At 43.1% G+C, this 22,311-nt stretch overlaps 1 protein-coding gene across 3 annotated transcripts in view; it reads right to left on the bottom strand.

The window, feature by feature from the left end:
• The window catches only part of HHAT (hedgehog acyltransferase), a 339,382-nt gene that overhangs the window by 142,059 nt on the left and 175,012 nt on the right, over nucleotides 1–22,311 (bottom strand). For all 3 annotated transcript variants that reach the window (XM_032317189.1, XM_032317187.1, XM_032317188.1), the window contains exon 9: nucleotides 195–230. In XM_032317189.1, the coding sequence (XP_032173080.1) occupies nucleotides 195–230 (36 nt within the window). The remainder of the gene's footprint in view (nucleotides 1–194; nucleotides 231–22,311) is intronic.

The raw sequence follows: 22,311 nt of genomic DNA, 5'->3' as shown, positions 1-22,311 counted from the left end.
TTCCTCTGGTTCTTTAGAAAAAGATAATTTCATGTGAAATTGTTATAGGCCCCCAAAACCATAGTGTTAGTGGTTGGTTCTTTTGACAAGTATACAATTTGCCATTATTTGTCAAGATATTTAAAAAGGATTTTATTTTCATCCCAGTCTTCCATTATCTAGAATTTTATCTAGAATAAAAATTATGGGCTTACCTGATTAAGAAATCATGCAGTCCAACATCAAAATACCTGTTCAAAAAAGACACAGACAAGTAGGTCAGTAAAAGAAATGTACAGCAATGGTGGACTTGACTAAAAAAATACATAATTTACATTCAGAGCATGGTGAATAAATCAATCACTCTCTGACAGTGGTTCTGAGAGTATGACCCCTGGAGAGCGGCCACAGCAGCATTACCTGGGAATGTGCTGGAAATGCAAATTCTCAGGCCCTACCTCAACATACTGATTCAGAAATTCTGGAGGTGGGTTCCAGCAATTAGATTTGACAAGCCCTCCAGGCAATTCTGAGGCCAAAGTACTGCTCTATGGCAGCAAAAGTATCTCAGCAAGTCTATGCTCTCTCTCTCTAGAAAAAAAAAGGCTGTAAAGGCAGAGTGCAACATTTTGCCAACAGGTGAGCCCTTTTATATCACTAGCCATCTCAGATGTTTCCTCGCTCCAGCATAAATGAAATGTTTTACAAGTACAAAACCATGCTGGCCAAAGGTAAGAACAAAGGTGGGAAAGAGCTCAGTCCTTCCCTGTTCCTCCCAGCCATAGTCCCTGCAGCTTTTTCCCAGAGAGCAACCCTGGCCATAGCTGGGTCTGCCCTGGGAGGGAAGAGAGGAAGGGGCTCCATGCACACGCTGGTGAGCTGGCCACTGTGCTTAGCCTCAAACTGGGCATCCAGTCATTTCTGGGCAGTGGTAGACCCTTCAGAGACAGCTTCCCCTGCCACCACCAAACTGGCTTGGTCCATATGAATGGCATTGCCTTGGTTTCTCTATTTAGCTCATTTATTCCCCCTAAACCTCTGACCACTTAGCCAGTGTCCTTCTCTCCCCTTTGGGTCTGGCTATGAGTAAAAAGACTAGGGGGCTGGAACCATGATGCTGCTGCCCACCACGCATGACCATTCCTCCTAACACCTAGATGGTGTTCATTGTTTCCCACCCAACAGCCTGGCCTCCCAGGTTCAATCTGCCCAAGCAAAGCCTGAGTTCATTCTGTCCCTACAGACAATGAGCAACAGACACAGAAATTCACCCTACACTGGGGTCTGACCACTGAGGCCCTTACTGTCCCTAGCTCCCAGCTTTACCCCTCCCCCATCCCTGGAACATCCAGCATGCCCGGCACCTCACCTGACCTGATGTAGAGCAGATGATTACTGACATTACAATAGGATGCCTTTGGGTACCTCTAAATGGCAAGCTCCCTTTATGTACTCAAAATCTGTTTACATTAATGGACATAGGGTAGAAGAGAACAGAACAACAAAGCCAAAATATAAGTACCTCATTCACTGTATCACTTACTTGAAGTCATCACATGATTCAAGGAAAATGGAATTCAAGACACATAAATTCCACTTACTCATAAGTCTTCTGAAAAGAGCTCTAAATGGAGATGTACCTGCAGGGCTAGCTGATTTGTTTCAGTGGCTATTACACTGACCTGAGGAGATGCTAAGTTCTCCCTCCAATCATATTTAACACAGATTTTAAAAAAACAAACAAACCAAAAATGAAAAACAGAAATGATCCCTCCTCTCAACCAAAACCCAGGCTACATTCCTTGGCCACATAAGTAAATATTCATAGGACGGATAGCAACTGCAAGTTCGCCAGGATCTGCAATATGGGAGCTACAAGTATGTTTAGATTAGAACAAAGATTTCAGCTGCTTTCACTCATCCAAAACCTATTCAGCCTTTTCAAAGACATCAGCCACAGAAAGCATCAGATTCTGTTGCAGCAATCATAGCATAAAACAGACACAGAAAACCACAATATAGAAAGAGGAAAAGAAGACTCTGAGGGAGTAATAAGAAACCTAATACTACTCACAGAAGGGATTATTTAGAATCTAGAAGGTGGCAACTACTACATTCGGTCACAATACATAAGCCGTTGCCAGTGAGGCTGGTGCTGGCTTCTCCACTCATCAGCGCAGGAACGAAAGCTCAGGGGATAAGTAACCAGCAGTGCTCCCAGCTAGCAGAGGACAAATCTGGGAGTCAAACTGGGCCCGAAAAGCCATGAATTGCTTGCTCTTCCCACTAAAAGCACAGGCTCTCACTGCCTCTCGTTATTACTAATTGAAAATGACTGTTCTTTTTAAGAACGGGTCCCTTTCCACCTGCCCTGATTCCTGCTTCTTCCCACGCGGCTGCCCTGCCCCAGGCAAGTGGGATCCTATCAGGCTCTGAGCTTCAGCTTCTCCATGGGAAAATGAAGATCCTTATTCATGGAAGGTTATGCAAAGCAGGTGAAATACCATAAATACGGGGCTTAGCACAGTGCCTGGTAAACCCGTGAGTACTCAATAACTAGTAATCTCCTTCCCTCCAACTTTGAGGAGTTGTTCTAATGGAAGCCCAATTCCCAAAAACTCAGTAGGAGAAGGAAGCCACACAAAAAGGAAATAGTAGGTCTCACTGTGCAGCCACTTCATCCAGGATGCAGGCAAGACCTGAGCAGTGGCGTAAAGGGTGGTACAGCTGGAGAGCTGAGGGACAGGCACGGAGCTCAGGAAACAGGCAGGAGAGCAGGAAGACCAATTATTCCATGGCGGCCTCATCGAGAGCCTTGAAGCTGCATGTGAGAGCTGGGGGGTGGGAGGGCATACATGGGAACAGGCTCTGGCCAGCAGGCAGGGAAGGCATCCTTCTGCCCTGGTTCAGACTGGCATGACCAGCTTCACCTGTCGCCATCGTGTCCCCTAAAATTTAGGGCCTAAATACACAGAAGTAAGGGATTATGATGCATGGTGTTTCAAAACATTTCTTCTCGTACAAATGTGAATGGTCATGGATGGACAATGAGCATCTTTAAGCATCCTGCAATAGGCACACTTAGGTTGGGGGATACTATAATGAGTTACCAGTTACTTGGAAACCAGTGGAATGGAGAAGGTCAAGGAGGGGGATTAGCATCAGAAAACTTACCAGGAAAAACATAAGGGGAAGAACATGGAACTTCCCCCACATCTTACTCCTTTGCTCTATCAACTGATCTATGTGGGTATTCATTCATTCACTCAACTGATATTTTGTCAGAGCCTTCAAAGTGCTGAGCCCTGATCTAGCCCTGAGGATGCGGGGGAGTAACATAACGAGGGTCCTGCTTCTCATGGCACTCACAACCCAGGTGGGAGACGTGAACAACCGATAAGCACTTACATAAAGGAGATAACATCAGAGAGCAGAGAATGCACACGAGGTAACAGGACAGAGTGGCAGGCCACATGACTGCTCAGGGAAGTCCTCTCTGAGGAGGTGACACCTGGGTTGAGATCCATATGGTCAAAAAGGACGAGCTATGCAAAGACCAGAGGGAGAAGGTTCCAGGCAGCAGGATGACTGGGTAAAGCCCTGCGGTGGGAAGAAATGTGGCACTCTGGAGGACAGGAAGAAGGCCAGCAAGGCTGGGACAAGCCAAGGTAGGAAAGAGGGGCAGGGACCAGATCTGAGAAGGCAGTATGTAAGAAGTCTGGACTTCATGTTAACATCGATGGAAAGCACTAATGGGTCTTTAACAGGGGAACGGTATTTTTTCATTTGTTTAAATTTTATTCATTTAGGGGGTGAGGCAGTGGCATGCTTTATGTATCAAAAAGAACACTCTGGGTGTCCTGAATAGAAAGGATGGGAACAGAAGCAGGGCGGGGGGCCATGGCCGTCTAGCTGAGAGGTGACGAGGACTCACCCCAGGATGGAAACACTGGAAATGAGGGCAGAGAGACAGGGATGGACTCAGAGCGGATTCTGTGGTCAAGTACGAAGACTTGCTCACAGACTCGCGCAGGATGGAGCCAAGGAAGGGAGGGAAGGATGGAAGCGGAAAATACCGTGTGAAATAGCGGACCACCTTGCATCTCACAGTCCCGCACCAGGCAACCAAAGGCTCAGCCAGGCCCTGGCTGCTTCTGGAGGCCCCACAGTAACACCTGGTGAGGGGATGACAATGTTCTGTGACTGGCTCTACTTGGAGAACAGCTCACCTGCTGGAAGAAGTGTAAAATCAAAGCAACGGTTTGGGGTCTTTTTAATGAATTTATTGTGGCAAAAACCACATAACACAAAACTTCCACTTGAACCATGTCTTCCATGTACAGCTCAGGGGCATTAAGCACACTCACATTGCTGTGCAACCATCACCACCATCCAGCTCCAGAACTTCTTCAGCCTGCGTCATGTGAAACACGGGGTTTCCTCTTTACCATAGAAAAGCAGAGGTGGGCTCCTTCCAAAGGGCTCAGGGTTGCCCCCTCACATAGGGCTGTGTCTTACACAGATACAGTCTAGAAGTATCTTCTCACTTAATTTTCCTGTATAGATGTAAAGGGCACCTTAGGAACTACAGTAAAAAGGAAATATGCCTTTCTTTTTTTATTTTAGTATTGTATGCCAGGCACTGGGCTAGGCCCTCTAGGTATTACCTCTTTTCATCTTCACCACATGCCAGAGTAGATCCCTGTTTTATAAAGCCCCGTGTCCTTATCCCCTATCACATAGCTAGTTAGCTGCTGAGTCAGGACCTAGCTCAGAGTACCAAACGCCAAAGTCTGTGCTTTTTCACTTTGCGTGTTCAGCCACTGATTCAGCTACTGCTAACAAATAGTTAACACATGTCAGGTAGTGGGAATTCAGTAATGCACAGCACAGAACCCCTGCTTCAAGGAAAGTGGAGCCTAGGAAAGAGATGCCAGAGTCAACGATAAGTTCAATACAGTGTGATGAACAGCAAATGTTCTAACCCTCAAGGGACTGCCAAGTCCAAGAGGGCAAGAACCAGAGCCAGTCACCGAGCAGATACTCAATAAATATGTGTTACGTGAACCAAAGTGTGAGCGGTGTGCTGTACCCGGACACCCCCGATGCCTCCGTCTGCTTTGGCACTTGGCACAGTACACTGCACACAGAAGATGCCCAAGGTGGTCATTTAATACGCCAAGTACCACATGTAAATATATAAAATAAATACCCACAGCTAGAAATGGGGCTTCTCTCCTGAAACACGATGCCTGTCAAACTGCAGCACAATCCTTATCACCTTCTGAGAAAATAATCTCTCCTAGCTACCAGCCTTCGGTAAACCAGGATTTCCTTAACAGACATGAGAAACAGTGACCTTGCGTGTGTTATTCTTGGTTCCTTCCAGAAATCAAAAATAGGAAGTCTTTTATGTGTGGATGAGATAGAAAAGTTTTGGTTGTCCAAATGTCATCTAGGCACAGCAGCGGGAGGCAGCTTTCAGCTTGCTCCATGGAGAGGAAGTTTCCAAAAAGCTTACAATGTCCTACCTACGGCTGTAAACTTCCCATCACAGGGTGAGTTTGAGCACGGGTTATAAGAATATTTAGAGGAGAGAGGAGTCAAGATGGCGGAGAAGTAGCAGACTGAGACTACATCAGCTAGCCTGAGATCAGCTTATCTAAAGATTGCAAACACCTACAAATCCATCAGCAGATCAAAGAGAAGAAGAACAGCAATTCTGGAAACAGAAAAACAACCACTTTCTGAAAGGTAGGACTGGCGGAGACGTGAATCCAAAGCGACGGGAAGATAGACCGGGGTTGGGGGGGGCCGGCTCCCGGCAAGCGGCGGAGCAACGGCGCACAAAATCAGGACTTTTAAAAGTCTGTTCCACTGAGGGACATCGCTCCAGAGGCTAAACGGGGGCGAAGCCCACGCGGGGTCAGCGTGGCCTCAGGTCCCGCAGGGTCACAGAAGGATCGGGGGTATCTGAGCGTCGCAGAGCTTGCGGGTATTGGAACAGGAAAACCGGCTTCAGAGACAGAGCCGACAGTAAGCTCGCAGCTCAGTGTTACCTTGAACCGGTCGCAGGCTCGGTGAGCTCGGAGCGCGGCCAGAGGTCAGGAAGACGGGAGTAACTGGGCGCTGTTCTCTGAGGGTGCACTGAGGAGTGGGGCCCCGGGCTCCTCTGGGCCGGAGACCAGGAGGCCGCCATTTGTATTCCCGTCCTCCGGAACTCTACAGAAAGCGCTCAGGGAACAAAAACTCCTAAAAGCAAACCTGAGCGTATTACTCAGCCCTGCCCCTGGTAAGGGCGGTGCAATTCCGCCTGGGGCAAAGACACTTGAGAATCACTACACCAGGCCCCTCCCCCAGAAGACCAACAAGAAATCCAGCCAGGACCAAGTTCACCTACCAAGGAGTGCGGTTTCAATACCAAGGAGAGCAGCAGAATTCCAGAGGAGGAGAAAGCAAAGCACGGAACTCATGGCTTTCTCCCTGTGATTTTTTTTTTAGTCTTGCAGTTAATTTAATTTTTTTCTTTTTCTTTTTTTTTTTTTTTCTTTTTTCTCGCCTTCGGGTAAAATTTTTTTTTGAATTTTTACCCTTTTTCTTTTTTAACGTTTTTTAACTAGTTTATCTAATATATATATTTTTTCTTTGTTATATTTTTCTTTATTCGTTTTCTTTTTTTTTAATTCTTTTCTTTTTTTTTTTTCCTCTTTTTTTTTTCTTTCTTCCTTTTTGAACCTCTTTTTATCCCCTTTCTCCCCCCTCACAATTTGGGATCTCTTCTGATTTGGTTAAAGCATATTTTCCTGGGGTTGTTGCCACCCTTTTAGTATTTTACTTGCTCCTTCATATACCCTTATCTGGGCAAAATGACAAGACGGAAAAATTCACCAAAAAAAAAAGAACAAGAGGCAGTACCGAAGGCTAGGGACCTAATCAATACAGACATTGGTAATATGTCAGATCTAGAGTTCAGAATGACAATTCTCAAGGTTCTAGCTGGGCTTGAAAAAGGCATGGAAGATATTAGAGAAACCCTCTCGGGAGATATAAAAGCCCTTTCTGGAGATATAAAAGAACTAAAATCTAACCAAGTTGAAATAAAAAAAGCTATTAATGAGGTGCAATCAAAAATGGAGGCTCTCACTGCTAGGATAAATGAGGCAGAAGAAAGAATTAGTGATATAGAAGACCAAATGACAGAGAATAAAGAAGCTGAGCAAAAGAGGGACAAACAGCTACTGGACCACGAGGGGAGAATTCGAGAGATAAGTGACACCATAAGACGAAACAACATTAGAATAATTGGGATTCCAGAAGAAGAAGAAAGAGAGAGGGGAGCAGAAGGTATACTGGAGAGAATTATTGGGGAGAATTTCCCCAATATGGCAAAGGGAACGAGCATCAAAATTCAGGAGGTTCAGAGAACGCCCCTCAAAATCAATAAGAATAGGCCCACACCCCGTCACCTAATAGTAAGATTCACAAGTCTTAGTGACAAAGAGAAAATCCTGAAAGCAGCCTGGGAAAAGAAGTCTGTAACATACAATGGTAAAAATATTAGATTGCAGGCTGACCTATCCACAGAGACCTGGCAGGCCAGAAAGAGCTGGCATGATATTTTCAGAGCACTAAACGAGAAAAACATGCAGCCAAGAATACTATATCCAGCTAGGCTATCATTGAAAATAGAAGGAGAGATTAAAAGCTTCCAGGACAAACAAAAACTGAAAGAATTTGCAAACACCAAACCAGCTCTACAGGAAATATTGAAAGGGGTCCTCTAAGCAAAGAGAGAGCCTACAAGTGGTAGATCAGAAAGGAACAGAGACCATATACAGTAACAGTCACCTTACAGGCAATACAATGCCACTAAATTCATGTCTCTCAATAGTTACCCTGAATGATAATGGGCTAAATGCCCCTGTCAAAAGACACAGGGTATCAGAATGGATAAAAAAACAAAATCCATCTATATGTTGCCTCCAAGAAACTCATTTTAAGCCCGAAGACACCTCCAGATTTAAAGTGAGGGGGTGGAAAAGAATTTACCATGCTAATGGACATCAGAAGAAAGCAGGAGTGGCAATCCTTATATCAGATCAATTAGATTTTAAGCCAAAGACTATAATAAGAGATGAGGAAGGACACTATATCATACTCAAAGGGTCTGTCCAACAAGAAGATCTAACAATTTTAAATATCTATGCCCCCAACGTGGGAGCAGCCAACTATATAAACCAATTAATAACAAAATCAAAGAAACACATCAACAATAATACAATAATAGTAGGGGACTTTAACACTCCCCTCACTGAAATGGACAGATCATCCAAGCAAAAGATCAGCAAGGAAATAAAGGCCTTAAACGACACACTGGACCAGATGGACATAACAGATATATTCAGAACATTTCATCCCAAAGCAACAGAACACACATTCTTCTCTAGTGCACATGGAACATTCTCCAGAACAGATCACATCCTCGGTCCTAAATCAGGACTCAATCGGTATCAAAAGATTGGGATCATTCCCTGCATATTTTCAGACCACAATGCTCTAAAGCTAGAACTCAACCACAAAAGAAAGTTTGGAAAGAACCCAAATACATGGAGACTAAACAGCATCCTTCTAAAAAATGAAGGGGTCAACCCGGAAATTAAAGAAGAATTGAAAAAAATCATGGAAACAAATGATAATGAAAATACAACGGTTCAAAATCTGTGGGACACAACAAAGGCAGTCCTGAGAGGAAAATATATAGCAGTACAAGCCTTTCTCAAGAAACAAGAAAGGTCTCAGGTACACAACCTAACCCTACACCTAAAGGAGCTGGAGAAAGAACAAAAAAGAAACCCTAAGCCCAGCAGGAGAAGAGAAATCATAAAGATCAGAGCAGAAATCAATGAAATAGAAACCAAAAAAACAATAGAACAAATCAACGAAACTAGGAGCTGGTTCTTTGAAAGATTAATAAAATTGATAAACCCCTGGCCCGACTTATCAAAAAGAAAAGAGAAAGGACACAAATAAAATCATGAATGAAAGAGGAGAGATCACAACTAACACCAAAGAAATACAAACTATTATAAGAACATACTATGAGCAACTCTACGCCAACAAATTTGACAATCTGGAAGAAATGGATGCGTTCCTAGAAACATATAAACTACCACAACTGAACCAGGAAGAAATAGAAAGCCTGAACAGACCCATAACCAGTAAGGAGATTGAAACAGTCATTAAAAATCTCCAAACAAACAAAAGCCTAGGGCCAGACGGCTTCCCGGGGGAATTCTACCAAACATTTAAAGAAGAACTAATTCCTATTCTCCTGAAACTGTTCCAAAAAATAGAAATGGAAGGAACACTTCCAAACTCATTTTATGAGGCCAGCATCACCTTGATCCCAAAACCAGACAAGGATCCCATCAAAAAAGAGAGCTACAGACCAATATCCTTGATGAACACAGATGCGAAAATTCTCACCAAAAGACTAGCCAATAGGATTCAACAGTACATTAAAAGGATTATTCACCACGACCAAGTGGGATTTATTCCAGGGCTGCAAGGTTGGTTCAACATCCGCAAATCAGTCAATGTGATACAACACATCAATAAAAGAAAGAACAAGAACCATATGATACTCTCAATAGATGCTGAAAAAGCATTTGACAAAGTACAGCATCCCTTCCTGATCAAAACTCTTCAAAGTGTAGGGATAGAGGGCACATACCTCAATATCATCAAAGTCATCTATGAAAAACCCACCGCAAATAACATTCTCAATGGAGAAAAACTGAAAGCTTTTCCGCTAAGGTCAGGAACACGGCAGGGATGTCCATTATCACCACTGCTATTCAACATAGTACTAGAGGTCCTAGCCTCAGCAATCAGACAACAAAAGGAAATTAAAGGCATCCAAATCGGCAAAGAAGTAGTCAAATTATCACTCTTCGCAGATGATATGATACTATATGTGGAAAACCCAAAAGACTCCACTCCAAAACTGCTAGAACTTGTACAGGAATTCAGTAAAGTGTCAGGATATAAAATCAATGCACAGAAATCAGTTGCATTTCTCTACACCAACAGCAAGACAGAAGAAAGAGAAATTAAGGAGTCAATCCCATTTACAATTGCACCCCAAACCATAAGATACCTAGGAATAAACCTAACCAAAGAGGCACAGAATCTATACTCAGAAAACTATAAAGTACTCATGAAAGAAATTGAGGAAGACACAAAGAAATGGAAAAATGTTCCATGCTCCTGGATTGGAAGAATAAATATTGTGAAAATGTCTATGCTACCTAAAGCAATCTACACATTTAATGCAATTCCTATCAAAGTACCATCCATCTTTTTCAAAGAAATGGAACAAATAATTCTAAAATTTATATGGAACCAGAAAAGAGCTCGAATAGCCAAAGGGATATTGAAAAAGAAAGCCAAAGTTGGTGGCATCACAATTCCGGACTTCAAGCTCTATTACAAAGCTGTCATCATCAAGACAGCATGGTACTGGCACAAAAACAGACACATAGATCAATGGAACAGAATAGAGAGCCCAGAAATAGACCCTCAACTCTATGGTCAACTCATCTTCGACAAAGCAGGAAAGAATGTCCAATGGAAAAAAGACAGCCTCTTCAATAAATGGTGCTGGGAAAATTGGACAGCCACATGCAGAAAAATGAAATTGGACCATTTCCTTACACAACACATGAAAATAGACTCAAAATGGATGAAGGACCTCAATGTGCGAAAGGAATCCATCAAAATCCTTGAGGAGAACACAGGCAGCAACCTCTTCGACCTCAGCCGCAGCAACATCTTCCTAGGTACATAGCCAAAGGCAAGGGAAGCAAGGGCAAAAATGAACTATTGGGATTTCATCAAGATCAAAAGCTTTTGCACAGCAAAGGAAACAGTTAATAAAATCAAAAGACAACTGACAGAATGGGAGAAGATATTTGCAAACGACATATCAGATAAAGGACTGGTGTCCAAAATCTATAAAGAACTTAGCAAACTCAACACCCAAAGAACAAATAATCCAATCAAGAAATGGGCAGAGGACATGAACAGACATTTCTGCAAAGAAGACATCCAGATGGCCAACAAGACACATGAAAAAGTGCTCCATATCACTCGGCATCAGGGAAATACAAATCAAAACCACAATGAAGTATCACCTCACACCAGTCAGAATGGCTAAAATCAACAATCAGGAAATGACAGATGCTGGCGAGGATGCGGAGAAAGGGGAACCCTCCTACACTGTTGGTGGGAATGCAAACTGGTGCAGCCACTCTGGAAAACAGCATGGAGGTTCCTCAAAATGTTGAAAATAGAACTGCCCTATGACCCAGCAATTGCACTACTGGGTATTTACCCTAAAGATACAAACGTAGTGATCCAAAGGGGCACGTGCACCCGAATGTTTATAGCAGCAATGTCCACAATAGCCAAACTATGGAAAGAACCTAGATGTCCATCAACAGATGAATGGATCAAGAAGATGTGGTATATATACACAATGGAATACTATGTAGCCATCAAAAGAAATGAAATCTTGCCATTTGCCACAACATGGATGGAACTAGAGCGTATCATGCTTAGCGAAATAAGTCAAGTGGAGAAAGACAACTATCATATGATCTCCCTGATAGGAGGAAGTGGTGATGCAACATGGGGGCTTAAGTGGGTAGAAGAAGAATCAATGAAACAAGATGGAATTGGGAGGGAGACAAACCATAAGTGACTCTTAATCTCACAAAACAAACTGAGGGTTGCTGGGGGGAGGGAGGTTGGGAGAAGGGGGTGGGATTATGGACATTGGGGAGGGTATGTGCTTTGGTGAGTGCTGTGAAGTGTGTAAACCTGGTGATTCACAGACCTGTACCCCTGGGGATAAAAATATATGTTTATAAAAAATAAAAAATTAAAAATTAAAAAAAAAAAAAGAATATTTAGAGGAGTGAACCATTGCATAGAAAGCTGGAATGGATGACCTTAGTGGGTCCACCTGGCCTCAGGTTTCCAAGTCCCTGCTGTAGTTACTTTCAGGAACCGCCTCAAAGTCTGAATGCGCCCTTGCCCAGCTGCTGCTCTGATGACGGTCAGCACACCCGCAAACTGGGCCTGCGCTGAGGGTCCCATGGCAGCCCCAAAGGCTTAATTATTACCACCCTGATCGCTGTGCTTGTAGAGCCTCCCAGGCCGCCGGAATTGGGCTCGTTGCCCCTGACACAGTGCTGCACATGGGTTTACCCCTGCAGCAGCCCCCACTTTGGCAGGGGAGGGCCAGCCCCACACAGCACATCCATGGCAGGACTCAGAGCAGATCCCACACATGGTTTGAGGATGTGCTCTGCCCTGCTAGGCTGCCTGCCTCCCAGGCTCCCGGTTCTTCCTCCCAGGCTTGTCCACTGCTTGGGAGCTGGAGATACAAACAGCAAGGAGCCGTGGCCAGAAGCTGCCAATGCCATCTCACTGGGGAGGTATGGTGCCGAGCCACGGCTGTTAGGGCCGCGTGGCAGGCCATACACAGGGCAGCGTTTGTATGAAGTACCACGGTTACGTCTCAGTCCTTGCTCTAAGTCTTCAATCTATAGTCCTCACTGTCTCCTCTGCAGATGTGGTCCCCCGCCAGTGTTAAGCTCTCCCATTCCTGCCTGTTTAGTGTGAAAACTGATTCTGACAGCTGGAGGTAAAACCGAGTCCAAAGACTAAGAGAATAAAGTCTATCCCCAGACTCCAGAAGCCCTGATCACTTCTGGCTGGGCTACCTAGCTTCACTTGAGAGAATGGAAAAGACCTTCAAGTCTGTCTGCACTGGCCTCCTTCCTCACTTGACAGACTAGGAAACAGGATGAAAAGATGAGGTCATCTGAAACAGCTCCACAACCAGTGCCAGAGCCACGGCCAGCAGTTCCCGAGACCCTACTTTATCATTCAATGTGTCCCCACACAGCCTCCTCCTAGTCTCCACTGGCATTTTTTGGAGAATGCCCTAGACTGGCAACAGGCTTCCTGACGACATCGCGTGATAAGCGGCACCATGTTATACCACGTTCGTCTCTATTGGTGGAAGTCACACGAAGGCTCTGCAAGAGCCCTCACTCTCTTATGCTCTCTCCACTGACTGGGCCTGTCTGGACCTAACCTGCATATCGATTTGAGATTCAGAGCCTGCTGACAGTCAAGAATAAAAATTGATGGTGGGGGTTATCTACAACAGCCAAATTATGGAAACAGCCCAAGTGTCCAACCATCAACTGATGAATGCATAAGGAAGATGTGGTGTAGATATACAATAGATTATCACTCTGCCATAAAAAAAAGAATGAAATCTTGCCATTTGCAACAACATGGATGATCTAGAGTATTCTGTTGAATGAAATAAATCAGTCAGAGAAAATAAATACTGTGTGATCACTCATGTGGAATTTAAGAAACAAAACAAATGAGCAAAAGTGGCGGGGTTGGGGGAGAGAGAGAGAAGCAGACCAAGAAACAGATTCTTAACTGTGGAGAACTGATGGTTACCAGAGAAGGGGTGGGTAGGGGGTTGGGGAAATCAGTGATGGGGATGGAGGAGGGCACTTGCTGTGATGAGCCCTGGGTGATGTATGAAGATGCTGAATCACTATATTGTCCATCTGGAACTAATATTACACTGTATGTTAACTAACTGGAATTTGAACAAAAACTTTTTAAAAAGTGATGCTAGGGGATCAGGGAAAATTAAAAGTGAACTTAGGCCAGTAAGACCCCAATTGGCAGCCAAAGCACATTTGGTAAAATATCAAAGTCTGATGGGAAAGTAGAAAGTAAGAACCGCGGCCCATGAAGAGAAATTCTAAAAAGCTAACAGTAAAAAACCAACAACAACAACAACAAAACAAAAAACGGTGCTGGGTCTTCACAGGACGTGCTCTTCACTGCATCAGAAAGTATGTCTGCCATCAGATCATTAGGGAGCAAATTCTGGGAAAACAGGCCAAAAGCCTGGACATCTGGGCATTTCACAATGTTGGAGAAAGAGCAAGAGAGAAGGTGCCAGTTCCAGGCATAAACAGCTCAGGAGTGAAGAGCTTTAGGGTAGAAACCACATCTCCCAAGATGTAGAATTAGAAATTCAAGGTCTGAGCTCTGGGTTATCTCACTTAATAACATCTGACCGCGGGTAGAAAAATCACCTCTCCACATCTCAGGGTTTATAACTGTGGCACAGAGATAATACCCACAGCACAAAAAAAACCAAAAAAAAAACAACTATAGTGGGTGCAAGGGGTTCATAAACCTTCTGCAAATGTTCAAGGGTATTTTCTTTCCTCCTCAGACTGTGAAGTTCCTAGAGGCTCTTCCCCAAACTGCATCAATGCCATATGCATTTGTTCATCCAGCAAATATTTATTGAGCACCTTCTAGATTCTGAAGAGCACCTTCAGACCCTGCAGGAGATGACTGGGATCCGAGCATGAACACGACAGCTGAGTTCCTATCCTCGTGTGTATTCCAGAAACAACTCCCTTCTTTATCTGATAGGTGATTTGAAAATGTTTTCCCTCAGTCTGTAGCTTGTCTTTTCTCAAAGCACAAAAGTTTTGTGCTACCTTTCAAAGCACAAAAGTTTTGAATTTATAAAAATCCATCCATCAGGATTTGTTTTTTTTTTTCAATGGTGGATCATGTATTAGTATCTTTATGTGAAACATCTTTGCCTAACTCATGGTCCTAAATATTTATTTCTCCTATGCTTTCTTCTTAAAATCTTTGAGTTTGGTTTTTAAATGTAAGTCTTTAATCTATTTTTCCAGTAAAAACATACATGTCATTTATTAAGTGTGCTTTATAGACAGTTAACAAAAAAGAATCACTATGACATCACACCTTGTTGTCAAGTCTTTAATCTACTTTAAGTTAATTTTTGTGCACACTGTGAGGTAAGAGTCTAAGTTCATCTGGCTTCTCATCTCTTCATGTAAAAATGTCTCCCAAACATATCTGGCAACATGGAGGTCATTAGCAGCTTGACAAGTGCATCAAGTCTCATCAAGTGGTGGAAACAGAAGCCAGACCAGAGCTGAGAGCAGAGTGAATGAAAAGGACAGGAAGCAGAGACTGTGGGATATAAATAACACCTATGATCGGTTTGGTTCTGAAGAGGGAGGAGAAGGGTAGTAGGTGCAGAAGGACAAGACAACCGAGGTTGTTTCTTGTCCATCTGGGGTAGGGCGGGGGGGTTCCACTGTGACACATGATGGGTGCAGAGGACAGAAGATTGAGCAAAGGCAAAGAATTTTAACAAAAGATGAGGCAAAGCTATCATGAGAGAGAAGTGGATGGCGCTTCAGCGCCCCCCATGGCAGTGACTCCCACAGAACATCACTGGGTTGGAATCTAAAGTGTTGCTGAGATGAAAGGCAGCTGGCCCCAGAGCCATAGGGGATGGTGACACAATGCTCTCCTTTCTTCCAGGAAGCATTTGTGCCCACAATGCCACCAGAAGTAGCAAGACAAAGTGAGAGAAATCCATGTCCCTGATATGCCCCTGCTGATCCTCCCACCCAGGCTGCTTTTGACAACCCAACTACCGAATTCTCTCCAAATGCAGAGTAATATCTGACTTTTGCCTTTTATTCCCCCTTCAGGAAAAGATTATGCAGAGACATGGGCCTCAGCTTCCATTTATAAAGTAAACTGGGCCCAAGACACCCAGTGCTTCAGGAACCACAATAAAGTAGGTCGGGCCTCGAAAGGCTGGAGACTGGAACTGGGCAACAAGTCAACACTCACCCAAAACATGCTAGCAGGTCACAAAAGTTTAACACAAAGCAAACATTAACACAATCTTAAAAGCCGATAATGTCTTCTCTGTACATAGATTTTTCCAGCCAATCCTGTTATTGAAATCTCATTAGAAAGTACAGCTTTTCTCATGTAGATACGACATTACTATGAGGGGTCCTTCATGACACGTGTTTGATGAAGCTGCCCACTGTGGTTTGAAAAACTGCCATCGCATGATCACGTCAATGATCTAGCTTTGCCCCTTGGAGTCATCAAATATTTGGTTCTTCCACTGTCAGTAATTCAAGGCCAACCAAATTGAAAATACAGATATGAAACTCAAGTGTGTTTAACTGGGGTGAAGTACACAGGTTTTTCCTCCTTTTTAATAGGGAAATAAAAGATTCTTTACTATAGCTGGAATTCAAAAATAATGGTCATTAATATCTAAAAGTGATACTTAATAACAAATTTTAAAAGAAATTCAATATTAGTCTCATTCTCACTAAATTATATCCTTTCCCTCCTGTTTAGTTTCGTATCTGTTATATATCAGAGCCTTGATAAGAATGCCTCTCCAGTATTTACCCCTTACTTGACCATCTAGGATATAATCAGATTTTAGAGTTTAAAACAACCACATCCCCAAATCTTCGCAGCCTCTCCTGTACTCACGAATTACTAGCAAAACTTTTTTTTTTTTTTTAATTTTTTTTTTTTATTTCCAGCATAACAGTATTCATTATTTTTGCACCACACCCCGTGCTCCATGCAATCCGTGCCCTCTATAATACCCACCACCTGGTACCCCAACCTCCCACCCCCCGTCCCTTCAAAACCCTCAGATTGTTTTTCAGAGTCCATAGTCTCTCATGGTTCACCTCCCCTTCCAATTTACCCCAACTCCCTTCTCCACTCTAAGTCCCCATGTCCTCCATGCTATTTGTTATGCTCCACAAATAAGTGAAACCATATGATAATTGACTCTCTCTGCTTGACTTATTTCACTCAGCATAATCTCTTCCAGTCCCGTCCATGTTGCTACAAAAGTTGGGTATTCATCCTTTCTGATGGAGGCATAATACTCTATCCCCAGGGGTACAGGTCTGTGAATCACCAGGTTTACACACTTCACAGCACTCACCAAAGCACATACCCTCCCCAATGTCCATAATCCCACCCCCTTCTCCCAAACCCCCTCCCCCCAGCAACCCTCAGTTTGTTTTGTGAGATTAAAAGTCACTTATGGTTTGTCTCCCTCCCAATCCCATCTTGTTTCATTTATTCTTCTCCTACCCACTTAAGCCCCCATGTTGCATCACCACTTCCTCATATCAGGGAGATCATATGATAGCTGTCTTTCTCTGCTTGACTTATTTCGCTAAGCATGATACGCTCTAGTTCCATCCATGTTGTCGCAAATGGCAAGATTTCATTTCTTTTGATGGCTGCATAGTATTCCATTGTGTATATATACCACATCTTCTTGATCCATTCATCTGTTGATGGACATCTAGGTTCTTTCCATAGTTTGGCTATTGTGGACATTGCTGCTATAAACATTCGGGTGCATGTGCCCCTTTGGATCACTACGTTTGTATCCTTAGGGTAAATACCCAATAGTGCAATTGCTGGGTCATAGGGCAGTTCTATTTTCAACATTTTGAGGAACCTCCATGCTGTTTTCCAGAGTGGCTGCACCAGCTTGCATTCCCACCAACAGTGTAGGAGGGTTCCCCTTTCTCCGCATCCTCGCCAGCATCTGTCATTTCCTGACTTGTTTATTTTAGCCATTCTGACTGGTGTGAGGTGATATCTCATTGTGGTTTTGATTTGTATTTCCCTGATGCCGAGTGATATGGAGCACTTTTTCATGTGTCTGTTGGCCATCTGGATGTCTTCTTTGCAGAAATGTCTGTTCATGTCCTCTGCCCATTTCTTGATTGGATTATTTGTTCTTTGGGTGTTGAGTTTGCTAAGTTCTTTATAGATTCTGGACACTAGTCCTTTATCTGATATGTCATTTGCAAATATCTTCTCCCATTCTGTCAGTTGTCTTTTGATTTTGTTAACTGTTTCCTTTGCTGTGCAAAAGTTTTTGATCTTGATGAAATCCCAATAGTTCATTTTTGCCCTTGCTTCCCTTGCCTTTTGCGTTGTTCCTAGGAAGATGTTGCTGCGGTTGAGGTCAAAGAGGTTGCTGCCTGTGTTCTCCTCAAGGATTTTGATGGATTCCTTTCGCACATTGAGGTCCTTCATCCATTTTGAGTCTATTTTTGTGTGTGGTGTAAGGAAATGGTCCAATTTCATTTTTCTGTATGTGGCTGTCCAATTTTCCCAGCACCATTTATTGAAGAGGCTGTCTTTTTGCCATTGGACATTCTTTCCTGCTTTGTCGAAGATTAGTTGACCATAGAGTTGAGGGTCTATTTCTGGGCTCTCTATTCTGTTCCATTGATCTATGTGTCTGTTTTTGTGCCAGTACCATGCTGTCTTGATGACGACAGCTTTGTAATAGAGCTTGAAGTCCGGAATTGTGATGCCACCAACGTTGGCTTTCTTTTTCAATATCCCTTTGGCTATTCGAGGTCTTTTCTGGTTCCATATAAATTTTAGCATTATTTGTTCCATTTCTTTGAAAAAGATGGATGGTACTTTGATAGGAATTGCATTAAAAGTGTAGATTGCTTTAGGTAGCATAGACATTTTCACAATATTTATTCTTCCAATCCAGGAGCATGGAACATTTTTCCATTTCTTTGTGTCTTCCTCAATTTCTTTCATGAGTACTTTATAGTTTTCTGAGTATAGATTCTGTGTCTCTTTGGTTAGGTTTATTCCTAGGTATCTTATGGTTTTGGGTGCAATTGTAAATGGGATTGACTCCTTAATTTCTCTTTCTTCTGTCTTGCTGTTGGTGTAGAGAAATGCAACTGATTTCTGTGCATTGATTTTATATCCTGACACTTTACTGAATTCCTGTATAAGTTCTAGCAGTTTTGGAGTGGAGTCTTTTGGGTTTTCCACATATAGTATCATATCATCTGCGAAGAGTGATAATTTGACTTCTTCTTTGCCAATTTGGATGCCTTTAATTTCCTTTTCAAAGTGTAGGGATAGAGGGCACATACCTCAATATCATCAAAGCCATCTATGAAAAACCCACCGCAAATATCATTCTCAATGGAGAAAAACTGAAAGCTTTTCCGCTAAGGTCAGGAACACGGCAGGGATGTCCATTATCACCACTGCTATTCAACATAGTACTAGAGGTCCTAGCCTCAGCAATCAGACAACTAGCAAAACTTCTTAGTTTCTCCTTGGACGTCTCTTTCACCTAGATGGCTCCAGCTAATCAAAGTGAATATGACTATTTTTCCTTCTATAATTTTCTATCAAGTTCTCTTTATAGAAATCCAAAGAACAAAATAAAGGTGGCCATACCGCAACAATCTGTCAGTGGGAGAATAACCCACATCACAATGTAGCAGAGGCAGAAGCAGAGACACGGGGACGGAGCTCTGCAGGGCTGGGTCGTGGTGTGAGGCTTGACGCTGGAAGCAGCCTAACATGAATGCTCTCACTGGGACTGCACAGGACAAGCTGCATAAATGCGATCAGCACAGCAGAGGCAGCAGGGAAATTGAATCATCTCAAATCAAGAGATATCAGGGCAGAGAGCTTACACACATACACAAGCTCTTGGCTTTTCATAAACCACCATGTAAACATTTGCCTTTGTTTTCCATAGTTTTAATATCAGAGCCAGGTTGGGAGCCCACACCTAGAGCAACTTCTCCAGAAGTCCTCCATTCAGACAGCATTCCAGACAGAGAAGTCCTTTCATGCAGCTGACTGATGAGCTGCTTGGTCTACCAGGAATCTGGCCTTCAGGGATGTGTGGGCTGGAACCTAAAGGGATCTTCAAAGTTCTCTAGCTTGCAGTCCTCAACCTGCTCACTCAAGCTGTCAGTGGTCAGCATCTGTGTTACTAAAATTAAACGCCTCTCCCTTTGGATGTTACCAAAAGTGACATGGACTTCAAAGGCAAATGAGTTCTTACTTCAAAAAACAGGAATTACATTGTAAATTGTCTCCAACAATTTAAAGTTCACAGATTTCAAGGAAAATTAAAATAGATTATCTTTAATGAAAACACCAAGGAAAAGTAGCATTGTACGCGTACTGCACCACAAACCTGTTTGTCTGAAGATAAACCCTTTCAAGAGAATAAGGAATTTAATTCCCTCCTCTCCCCAACAAATACTCATCGAGCCTCTACCTCAGACCAGATACTGCCAGGTGCTGCGAAGAGTCTCTGCTTGCAAGAGCGTACACTTAAGGAAACAACTGCTACGTGAACTACAAACTACAATAAGGCCAGCATGTTAGGGGAGCATGTCTTCAAGAGCAAAAGGGCCTCTATCCTTGGGAGCCTGCTGAGAGTGACAGTCCTCCAGTTGTCCCCTACGACTAGCAGACGAGGAAAAGCCCTCAGTCACAAGTTCTTAACTGGTCAGAAGAGACCAAAGGCCCCGGGTCTGACAAGAATGAGCATCCCCAAGCACAAAGAGTAAACACCACAGCAGAAGGCTCCCAATTATTTGGTAGCACTCACTTCATCCCAAGAAATTACTCCATTCTGAAACTCCCACAGTTTTAAGTTAAGAGCCAGTGGCCATATGTTTCTACTTAGTGTTGTGCTTGCTACTGGCCTCTTAACTGTTTAACTAGAAACTTCTAGAAGGCTTAGAGCCTATTAGTACCTCAAAGACAGTATGTTCTTTTTCAGTCACTTATGCATGTAAAAAATAAAACAAAATAAAATTTAAAATAAAAAATAAAATAACATGCCAGCTAGGAGAGCTAAAATATATTTATTTTTCACAGCAAGGTATATCAAATTATTTTAAAAGTCCTATCGGGGTACCTGGGTGGCTCAGTGGGTTAAACCTCTGTCTTTGGCTTGGGTCACAGTCTCAGGGTCCTGGGATCGAGCCCCACGTTGGGCTCTCTGTTCAGTGGGGAGCCTGCTTCCACCTCTCTCTCTCTGCCTGCCTCTCTGCCTACTTGTGATCTCTCTCTGTCAAATAAATAAATAAAATCTTAAAAAAAAAAAAGTCCTATTGGACTATTTAATCTATTCTCTAAGATTCCTTTAAGTAAGGCACACCTTTATACATGTAATAATCCCTCTTCCCAAAACATAAAACTTTGTTTATCCCATTTATCTACAGGTAGAATTTTCCACAAGATCATTACCTAGACCACATTCACGTGCCAATAAGCAAGTAGAAAAAAAAAGGCAGAACATATTACTATCACAAAACCGTATCTACAGAAACCTGGCCACAGGTTTGAAGTGGGAGCTCACACACAGGAACTGTACTTGTCAGACAAGTAAAAGATACAAAACTACAGCAATCAGACAGGGGAGCTATGAAAGGACCTTGGTGCAGGATCATTTTATTTATGGACAAGCAGTCCCATACAGCCCATTTAGACTTCAGTTGGATTGTTTCACTGTAAAACTCACTGGTGTGAACACTCATGATCTAAAAGTCAGCAGAACTCAGCCATGGGAGCAGAAGAGGATCAAGAGCAGAGCTTCTGCAACAGGCTTCTGCCAGCTCACAGACACCTCCACCTCAGAGAGCAATATTTCTTTAACATCTTTTTCTACATGACCTACATTAACAAATGTATTTCATAGCTCAACCCAGCACTCACAGAGATAGAGGGGTTGTGGTAGCCAGGCTCCAGGACGGCCCTCAGTGGTCCCCACCTCTGACATTCATACCTATGTGTGGTCCCCCCGTACCAGGATCCGTCCATGTGAAATCATGTTAGAAGTGACGACGAGTCACTGCTGAGACTAGGTCATAAAAGAGACTATAGCTTCGGTCTTGGGGATGCTCTCTGGTTCTCTTTCTCCAATCATGTACTCTGGTGAAGGACAGCTGTGACATCATAAATAGCCCTAAGAAAAGATCCCTGTGGCCAGGAGCTGAGCCCCCTAACAACCGCCACAGGAGTGACATGCAAGCAGGTCCGAGTGACTGCAACCCTGACCCTGCCTTCAACCTGAGGCAAACTAACCAGTGAGGCAGCCCCTGACCCCCAGAAATGATAGAGGCTTATTGTTTTCAACTGCTAAGTTACATAGAAACAAATAACTACTACAGGTATATAAGTGAAAGAAAAAGTTTCTAGAAGTCTGTTTTACTTTTACTCTGAGCAATTCATAGTGATATTTCTATTCTGCTCCATTTTTCAGAAAGCTGTTTGCAACCCACGAAATTGAGTATGACCTACCAACTGGTCATAACCTAAGTGATTCAAGAGACGCTGACAATACACCAATTATCTTGAGTCCGGTGTATACATATCACATATATGCAGACATATACAGATTTGTGAATATGCATTTATATAGATATAGATAGAATATGTACTAACAAACCATATCTATAGCTATTATTTCAACTGATTTCTCACAATAACTCAGAATGAGACAAGAATTAAAATCCCCAC

Source organism: Mustela erminea, chromosome 17, assembly GCF_009829155.1.
Source record: "Mustela erminea isolate mMusErm1 chromosome 17, mMusErm1.Pri, whole genome shotgun sequence".
Taxonomy (NCBI): Eukaryota; Metazoa; Chordata; class Mammalia; order Carnivora; family Mustelidae; genus Mustela; species Mustela erminea.
Note: the sequence above shows the minus strand (reverse complement) of the source record. Positions and strands in the feature narration are given on the sequence as shown.